Here is a 10,288-nt window from a genome sequence, read left to right as displayed (position 1 = left end):
CCCAGGTGTCTCCCTGCCACTTATCCCCCATCTAACGACTCTCTCTGGACCCCCCCCCCTCCCCAGTTACTCCCATCCCCACCTGCGCCTCTCACACCCGCTCCCCGCCGGCACCCGCTCCCCGTTCCTTCCCCCCTCGCCTCCCTGCCGAGCACCGGGAAGTGCGGGCGAGCAAGGGAAGGACTCGGCGGGCTTCTCCGGCCCCCTCTGGGGGAGCCGTGCTGCCAGCCCGGCCTCGCCTCCCTGCTCCAGGCGCCTCCTAGCGGGGGTCAGCGGCAGCGCTGGGTGCCGGTGCCTTTCCCAGGCACGTCCCCCCTCAGCCGCGCTCAGCCCGACTCCCAGCCCTGCTCGCTGCTGCCAGCGGGCGAACCCACCCCCCGCGGCCAGCCAGGCAGCCCGCCCGGCGCTGCCCAGAGCCAGTCGGCGCGGAGACACGCGGCGTGTGCGCGCGGGACAGGGCGAGGGGAAGGCAGCGCGAGGGAGCGCCCGGCGCCTTTCGGAGCAGCAGCAGCAGCATGGCCGGTCCGAGCGCCCTCTGCTCCGCGCTCGGGCTCTGCAGCATCCTGAGCCTCTGGGCTCTGCCGGCGCGGGCAGCGCAGCGGCAAGAGGACACTCTCTACATGTGGATTGATGCTCATCAAGCCAAAGTCCTGATAGGTAAGTTGGGGCTCTACCCCCCTCGCATTAGCACCGTCTCTTTGCTCCAGTCAGTGTCTCCCTGGAGGCGCTTCAGCAACGTGTTTTCCAGCCCCATGAAATCGCCCTGCCTAGAGGCTTCAGTGAGTTACTTCTCCAAGCAGTTTGTTAACCTGCACTAGTGGGGCTCCTGCTGAAAGGCGTAGCCCTCCATAAAGACTAACCGATGCACTTGAGCTCTGTGTTTTAGCCGTGAAAACCGAAGTGCCAGTGGAAACTTTAGGTGGTTCAAACATTGTCTTTGTTTGTAGCATAGGAAAGGGAAAGTTTATCCCAGTGGTTAGGCTTCCCAAGAACTAGATGATAGCGATGATAAACATTCTCCACAGTAAAATGTTCGTCATCATACATGATAATCCTCCTTCATTTCCCTCTTTCTAGTCTGTATATTTTTGTTTTACAGGCTTTGAAGAGGATATTCTGATTGTTTCAGAGGGGAAAATGGCCCCATTCACTCATGATTTCAGAAAAGCCCAGCAGAGGATGCCAGCTATTCCAGTCAATATCCACTCTATGAATTTTACCTGGCATGCAACAGGAAGGGTAGGTACAGATTGAGATTGGAAGAAGAAAAAAAGTCCTCTTTAAATATGTTCAGCAGAGGCAAATATTTAGTTTTTAGAATATTTTAGGAAACTATTTCTGATATGTGCCAAAAAGACACTAAAGAATGAGCCCTTGATCTAGAATCACCTGTTATAGGAATTATTTATCTAGCATGGAAAATGTATAATGCTTTAAAAAAAGTCAGAATGAAACACTGTCCCTAACCCAACGAGTTTATAATTTAATTCAGACAACACAAAATATGTGGTAACATGGAAGGCTGTGGACACATTATTGATGTGGAAATTATTATAAGGAAAATTCTTGGAAGAAGTAAATTTTAAACTGGGATTTTAAGAAGGAGGGTATGCTTTCTTTGCTGATAAACTAAGGATAAAAGAACCAACAAGATTAGACAACACAAGCTCATGAGGAAGACATTAGCTAGCCTTAAATGAAATTTTACAGGCCAACAGTCCATAATGTGGATACAATTTTGTTATTTTATTTTTTTAAAAAGCATAAGGTTTTAGCATATGGAGCTCTACTATGACTCATTTATTAAATACACACACGCTGTTTCAATATGCATAGTTGTGTTAAAATAGGAGCTGTATTGCCTAGATCTATTTCTACAAAGTATAATGGCAAAACTATGCAACGTTGCAATCTATTGAGCCCACAATTCTCTATTTAACTTTTTTTACTGAAAAGATAAAGTATGGCATACTTTTATGCATAATTTGACAGACTGATAAATATGTTAAATTTGCATAACACTGCATCATGTTGGTCTAAAGTTATCATGGATACGGAGACATATTCAGCTTAACAGAAAAGAATTCTAAATAAAACAACTTTTTTTAAAAAAAGCAGTCTATGCATTTTATACAAGAGAATGTTCAGTAAAAAAATCATGTACTTTTCAAAATATTCAGTAAATATTTTGGTTATAGTTTGGTCAACTTTATAACTATGCGAGTTTTCAATTGTTTAGAAACATTTTTTTGCAAAATGGTCATTTATGATTCAGGAAATCTCTTACAGCAACTGTCATACCCTTCTATCTGTGTTAGGTACTTAGTATCTAAATGCTTTGCACTCTAATATATTCATCATCACAACACCCCTCTGAGGAAGGGAAGTGCTATCATCCCCATTTTACAGATGAGGACTGAGGCACAGAGAAGCAAAGTGACTTGTATGGGGACTGAGGTCACAGGAGTTCTATTTGTATCTATAGTTATATAGAAAACAAAAATTATACCACAGAGTGCTATTTAAGTAACTAGCCGTAGTTAACATGCCCCAGGACAGGCATGATTGTACTGCTGTCCATGAGGAAAAAAAATCTTATTGGGTAGTGGGATTGAGACATCAGAGAGAACCCAATTCCTTTTCCCTATCCTCTTTTTTCTTTTCTGCTCTAAGTCCCCTCTTCTGCAACCCAGTGAACAGTTTGTTGGAAAGCTGTGATTGTAACATTTGAAATGCATGGCACTGCTCACATGCTTAAAGTTAAGCATGTGTTTAACATCTCTACTGGATTGGGGTCAGTGTATTCAGCACCTTGCAGGATGAAATCCCATTTGAACTGTGACAAAGCTGTTCAACAAATCATTCTTCTTTCTCTTTAATTTATTTACTGAAATCATATTAGTTAAAACTGCCTTGACATGCTTAAATATTTTAAAATTTAAAAAGTAATTAATCTACAGTTTCAATGGCTGTACATCTACACAAATGCTATTTGAATATCTCCCATGTCAAAATCAGATCAGAACTATAGAAGGAGTTTAATTTCTACAGAAACCGATTGGCATAATTTATTATTACATACTTCAGGTAAAAAAATTAAGATTAAGTGAAGGATTTAGTTAAGCATAAGACATAGCAATTATTTAAGGAGAAAAATGTTGATGTTGATGTTTTAAAAACACAAACCTTAATTCTGGAATTTTTAAGGTAAAACAAAAATGATTGGAAAAAATAATATATGGAGATAAAGTACTATAAACAACCTTAACTCTGTCTCACCCCTCCTGTTTCTAAAGTAGTGTTAGCTTTCAGTCATGAATCAAATAAATGCTAAAAATAACATAGGCTATTCATTTGGTGGAAAATATATAATCCTGTTTAGTTAGCACTTACTGCCCCATCCACCTCCATCCTGTGCGTACAGAGTACGTATACCTGAGCAGTTTGTTCCAATGGCTGTGGATACTTAAACATGATGTATCGGTGCAGATTAGGTAAGGAGTTCTAACTCACAGCCCAGATGGGGTGACTATGGTGACTTTAAGCCAGCTTCATGTCTTTCCAATCCTGGGCTGTTCCAGGGACTGGCGAGGCAGCCTCTCTAGGTTGCCCTCTGGGCTGCAGTGCTCCCTGAAATCTCCACAGTAGTGTGTGCTGTGGTCCACCCCCAACATGCCCTTCCTGTCCCAGTAGGTTCTCTGAGGCCAGCCTTACATCTGTCTTCCACAGTTTCTGTGCCAAGGATATCTTCCCCTGGTGGGAACCAGGGCTTTTTGACAGTGTCTATATATTGTTCCTGCCCTTTTTCCTGGTGTAAAGGGGTTGGAGCCAGAATAAGGGTCTTGCCCTAGATCTTGACAGTCCATAGTCAAAACAACAAAATTAATTAGCACTGTACTGCATCTAGCACACTGGGGTCCTGGTCCATGACTAGGGTTCCTACGCGCTATGGTAAAATCAATAAATAAGAATGATAATTTTGAAATAACATGCACATGCACCTAATTTAACTTAGTGGCAGTGCTAAGAGGACAGAATTAAGGTTGTTTGTGGCAACAGAACTCCACTTTTCCCAATATTTCCAACATTTGAAAAAAGTTTTTACTTTAAATTCACATTTTCAAATGTTTTCTTTTTATTTTAAATGTAATGGCTTTTACAAATATCCGTTGCACACTCCAAGTAAGTACTATGTGTTTGAAACCTTTACTCAGCCTTAGTTTTTGTCTGAGAATTTCCTTAGCTTTTCTTTGCAGTTGGACATTTTTGTTGTTTCTATATGGGGGGAAAAATCTCTTTGATGTAGGAACTGTTAAAGCCATTTTCATTAGTAAATGAAAAATGTTTGTTTATTTTAATTCTTGAGCAACTCATTGTGGATAAGGGACTTCAAAAATTATGGCAAATTTTGTGGGAGGGATAACTAAATTAAGAGTCGATACTTCAAGGTTGTGAGCACCCTCAATACCCAGTGAGGTCAAGAGGAGCCACGCGTACTAAGCTGCTCAGTCCACCTTATTTATTGGGACCTTATTTATTAAAATTCCACCCAGTATTACCTATGCTGTGTAAACTTCGTAACAGCTGTAGTTTTATGTTTAGAAAAATTGTACTTCAGAATGTTGTACAGATGTTCTGTGTTTAAAAAAAAAAAAGTTCCCACGGGATAATATTGTACATTGCATATATCTGTGTAACCACTAGAAGTCACTGGTGTTGCTTCATTTTTATATCCTGCAAAAGAAGGTATAAGTGACTTGTGGGTCTATTCTGTTCTCTTCTCGATGCTGGGGGATGTGTGTGCAGAGCCTTCCTAATTTGGAGAAAAATAGTCCCCAGTGTGCTAACTTATGCTGCAACATGTTTTACTTTGCCCACTGGAGGATAGTCCTACAGCATGCAGTTGGTAATAGCACTTTAGCAGTATTTAGCAATATATGAGGGGGATATAGGCGCCAAACCTTCAAACACATATGCATATGCTTAACTTTATTAATGGGAGTAGTCCCCCTGATTTCAGTGGGACTGCTTTGGTAGTAAAATTAAGCATAGATATGAGTGTTTGCAGGATCAGAATCAACATAAAGCAAAGGATTTGTCAGTGAATAGGAGGTAAGTACTGGAGCATAAAGACAAAATAAGTGTCTGATTAATTCAGTGGGCAGAAGAAGAGTCAAGATCAAAAACAAGTTGGGTTTTTTTGCTCCAACAGTTACTGGTAACTGAATAATGCAGAAGCGGTGTCCAGTCTGTATGGTGAGTTGGGGAGCATGTGTCACTCTATGATGTTTTTCAGCATACCTTCTGTTTTGCAAAAGGAGGGTTAGGAAAGGAGATAAAATTACAACTCAGAGAGGCTGATTCTGATCTCATCCACATGGGGGTAAATCCAAAATAACCCACTTCATTGGAATTACTTTATATTTTTACTTATGTGACGGAGATCAGAATCTGGCTCAGAATGAAGGAATAAGAAAACATCTGACTATGTTAAAAGCTTTATGTGCTTCCTCCCTCCCTCAGGAAGGTGAATAGACTACTTGTTATATACCATTATTGGCATAATGGGAGAAACACATTTAAATATTACAACACCACTGATAAAATAAAGGGAAAACAAAAGATGGTGGATTTCAGTTCAAATAATATTTCAGTGGAATCGCTGAACATAAATAAACACCTAATTTGTACATAGCAATTACAGCAGCAATTTTTATTATTTCTAACATCGTCTAATGTGTACAGGCCACATTTTTTTCTAATGGAATTATGACTGTTTTGGAAGTTATGATAAATGCGGTTGCATAACTTTGGACCCTTGGGATTTACAGTAGTACCTTCACTGTGGTTTCATGTCAGCAAACAGAGGAAATACCTTGTTTTCTGACCTCTGTACCACAATTTCAATGTGAAATGTGAATATGTTTACATACTGTGGGCATGATTTTTAAAAAGGGGGTTCTTGTATCAAAAGCATAGCTCCAAACCTTTAATATTTAGATTCTATTCTGCTGTGGTATTTTGCATCTTGGTGTTGTAGACATGCCACCAGGGATCAAAGAGTAATGCTATAGAGATCCCACTTCATTTAGTAAAGCAGGCATGTGCCAGCCATCTGTTCTATCTGCTGATAGAAAACAGCAGTAAGTTTCTCAAAGTTTTGCCAAAAAAAAGGAAAGGCTTTATTGCTCAGTAGAAATGACTTACAAGGCACCTTATAAGTTACATCTGGTTTCCATAGTAATTTACATGGCATATATGTAAACTACACAATTACACTTTTTACACAGCAGTGTAGTTGTGGAAAATAAACCCTTCAATGGAATTTTTCAGTGCTTATTCTTTTCTTTAAAAACATTGCTAAAAACAAAACAGAGATGTGCTTTGAATAAAAAAGCAGAAGTAATAAAACTTTCAATGTTTTTACAGAACTAGCTGTTGACAAATACTGGAATTAAAGGTACACCAAACTTTAAAATGATATATTGGAAAAAACAGATCTCTCCCTATGTTACTAACTACGTGTTTGAATTTTAGACCCCAATTTACTTTTCACTTATTGTGTTTATTTACTTTTACAGTGCTCTCAACTTGGAAAACAAATTACATCCGTTTCACATTGGTTTATAATCAATTTCCCTTTTAGGTTCCAAATGCTGTAAAGTTAGGGTTGCAAACAGTGCAATGGAATGATTTGTATAATAAGAACTGTTTCCAGTAAAAACAATTAATGCATTAAAACCTTTGTTTTGGCCCTAGGCATTGTGCACATCTTATTTTTGTAATATCTAAATTTTGGATCAAATTTGTGTTGACAGTATTCCTATCAAAGCATCTTATGTGCATTTAAACACATACCTGGGGCCCCATTCTCACATAGGCTATGCATAGATCTGTTATTTGACCTACATTTTCTGAAATGGTAAAATATTAGGTCATATTTACAATGTTTACATTACATTTGGTCAGTTTTATTTCTAATGTTGTGCCTACCTTAGTTAGGAGTAATGCGTTTTCAAAACCACCTGAGTTTTCTTTTTACAGTAGTTTGAAAAATGTTTTCACCATATGGAAGTGGTAGATAATAGTTGAGTAGAATACTCAAAATAGATGCTTTAAGTGGATTTGAAAGATCACATAAAGTCTGTTACATTTCCTATTATACCAATCAGGGTGAGAATACAAATTTCATTTTAGACATTTTTTTTTGGAGGTGGAAAATCCCATTGGGTTAGTGAAGGACACCTTATTTTATTTCTGTAGTTAGTTTGAGGAAGACCTATTGATGTTAATTTTTTGGGTGATGCTTTGATAGGGCCCAATTCTGCAATGTGCAGAGTGTCTCCTATGAAATGCTGAATACTCTCCTCCTCCACAGAATGTACACTGCTGGCATCAATGGGAGTTAAGGGCACCCAGCTCCTTATAGGATCAAGCTCATATTTCCTGATTCACTTCAGGGAAACCATAATCATACTGATGTTCTTTTTTAAGTTTATCCTTTTAGATTGACAGCCCTGGAGCATGAATCTTGTGTTTAGCCACATAATAGTACAGTACAGTGTACACAATATAATAGTGTGAGCTTCCTCACATTCCCCTGCTTCAGCTGTGTCCTAGAGGGAGCACCTCTTGCAATTCATTCTTTATGCCCCTTCAATCCTTGGCTTTGTTTCTAAGACTATCAACAAGGGGAAGGGGAAGTAATGCCAGTACAGTGGTGGTTTTTGTTAAGTGCATATGCTAGAGCTGGTCTGTAAACCACTGGGATATTCTGGAGATGGCCTCAGGAGTTGCTGGTTACTCCCTGCAGAGCATTCCTGTATAGCTAGACTTTGAGGAGTGGAAGTTCTGGAATGGGTATCTGGCTGAAGACAGGAAAAATGGTTTGTGGGGCAACTGGAAATGGATCTGAGGCAAAGGAAGTTGGGTTTCAGTTCCAGCTCAGAGGGTAAGCCAAGCTTGAAAGAAGAGCCCTACTGAAGTGGGGCATAACTTTTGTGGGGCCCTACACTGAAGTGAAAACAGCTTGAAGATGACATGGGGCCTGCTTCTGATCTTGCCTACGTAACTCACACACCTCCTGGGTGTGGTGTTCAGTCCCATCAGGTGGCACTGAGACCACTTAGAGAGAAAGAGATAAAATGAGTTTGCTCTACAGCCTTACCTAACAGCCAGTTGGCTTTTAGCTTATGCAGTAGAGGCTCATGCACTAAGCTCCAGAGGCCCTAGGTTCAATCCCGCCTGCCGACGACCAGGGTCGGTCGGTGTTACACCTACACTTGTGACAGTCGGGAATAACTATTGAAACGAATGCAGTTATACTGATGTAAAAACAATGAGGGTGAGAGAAGAATCAAGCCCATGGTTTGGAGATCCACTGGCTCTGGAAAGTCTAAGTTACTGAAGACACCAACATCAGGGGCCTGATTCTCTGTTGCATTATACCACCTTAACAGCAGTGTACCTCCACTGGTTTCAAAACACATATGCCCTCTAACACAATTTGGACAGATTCTTTGGTTCACTAAGTTCACTTTGTGCCGCGTATGCAGCACAAAGTGAACTTAAACCAGGGGAGGAGAGGACATGTTGGGTATGGAGTTGGGGTGTAGTGGAGCCAAGCTCTTCTATGCCTGATCCTCTGCTGGTGTAAGGGCTGCTAGTATCAGAAATCACTGTAGGGCCTTTGCTGCACTAACTTCCGCTGGTACTGGCTCACCAAGGTCCAGGGAACCACAATTGGCTTGCTGCAGCAACCGCTTGCCATTACATCTGAGTACAGCCCAGACATAGTAGAGAATCAGAACCCTTAAATTCAACCATACTATCGCCAGCAATGCACTCAAAGTACTGAAAAATCACATTGCATTGCTCAACCTTACCTCAGACCTCTAAATGTGTTTTGTTCATGACATTATAAATAGACATCTGAAACAGTGTGTATGTGTACATTTCACCAGTATTAGGGATGGTTTGGCTTGCTGCTGCATATTACACAGTTGATCTGACTTTTTTGAAAGTCATAGGGTAAATAGAAGTTTATTATGTTTTTAATAAGTTATTCTGAGTATGTGATCAGCAGCTTTGTATTTTTTCTCCATTTGGTTTGTGCAGCTGCCAAGGTTGTCATTCTGAGATAATTTGTCCTGGGAACTGGAATGGTGATTACATTACTTAATGATGTAGTACTAGAAAGTGGTGCATTGCAGTGTGGGTGAAGTTCACTTCCTTGATATATGCACCAAAGTAATAGTACTGTTGTACTGAAAGCGAGTATGTTAGAGTGGGTAATGGGCTAATAATTGAAGACTGGTTTCAGTATTGGATGCGGTTGTTACCTTAACTTGCAACTTCCTTACTTTTAGTGTTTGCGTTTTTGTGGGAAATTGCACTTGAGCCAATTTAGTGTACATAAATATGAGGGCTGAGGACCCACGGCTGGTGGCTGGATGGGAGTGCTGGAGAGAGGGACTGGCCATGGTGAGCCGGGCTCAGCTAGTTTCATAAAGCAATAGAAGCCTGACTCTATAAATCCATGTGCTTTGAGATCCTTCTCTCTTCATGCAGTATCTTGCTAGCTGAGGTGCTTGAACTGACAGTGCCCTGGTTTAAAGAGGATGCTGCTGGCAGGATGTTCTCTCTGAAGGGCCTCTGACACTCAAACTGGGTCTCACAATTGATCAGACAGAACCTGAATCTGTTAGTCTTCAGAGCACACAGCAAGATCTGTCCCTTCCCCCACACTAGTAGGCTGGAGTAGGCTAAGAAAGGGGATAATAGGGTAAAGGTGTGTGTAGGGGTGGTTAATCCTAGATGGGTGAATAGTTTGTTCTTTATCTGGAGATTTATAAATATGTCTAGTGTACACTTGCAGAGAGCAAATGGATAGGAATTTGCTTGGCTTTTTTAAAACACTGAAGTAAAACACAGTTATAAGGCAGCCTGATCTTCAGAAGGCTGCAGCATGACAAGTGTGCCCAGCCTCAGTTTCCCTTTTGGTCTATCCTTGAAAGGGGCATAGTCTTTCAGTGTCCAATACAAAACCCGCCTTTGGGCATAATTTATTCATATACACCAGTGCAGTAATTCCTTGTAGTAAAACCATTCTCCAGTTCTCACAGTAAATACATAGGGACACAAAAGTTTTTCCATTCCCTTCTCGAGGGACATCATCTCCTAGTCACCCATGTGAGAGTCAATAGCAGCACATTGTTCCCAGTTCCTTTTGCCCTTGATCCAGGACCCCAGTCTCCGGGCCTCCCTGTCTCAGAATGACCAGTCTCAT

The 10,288-nt window shown here is 40.9% G+C and overlaps 1 protein-coding gene across 1 annotated transcript in view; it reads left to right on the top strand.

The window, feature by feature from the left end:
* The first annotated feature begins 515 nt into the window (after positions 1 to 515).
* The window catches only part of WIF1 (WNT inhibitory factor 1), a 54,201-nt gene continuing 44,428 nt past the window's right edge, over positions 516 to 10,288 (top strand). The window contains exons 1-2 of the mRNA XM_065422349.1: positions 516 to 657; positions 1,100 to 1,239. Of these exons, the coding sequence (XP_065278421.1) occupies positions 516 to 657; positions 1,100 to 1,239 (282 nt within the window). The remainder of the gene's footprint in view (positions 658 to 1,099; positions 1,240 to 10,288) is intronic.

The sequence above is a fragment of the Emys orbicularis genome, chromosome 1 (genome assembly GCF_028017835.1).
Source record: "Emys orbicularis isolate rEmyOrb1 chromosome 1, rEmyOrb1.hap1, whole genome shotgun sequence".
NCBI lineage: Eukaryota > Metazoa > Chordata > Testudines > Emydidae > Emys > Emys orbicularis.
The sequence above is the reverse complement of the archived record's forward strand: the minus strand, read 5'-3'. Positions and strand labels throughout refer to the sequence as shown.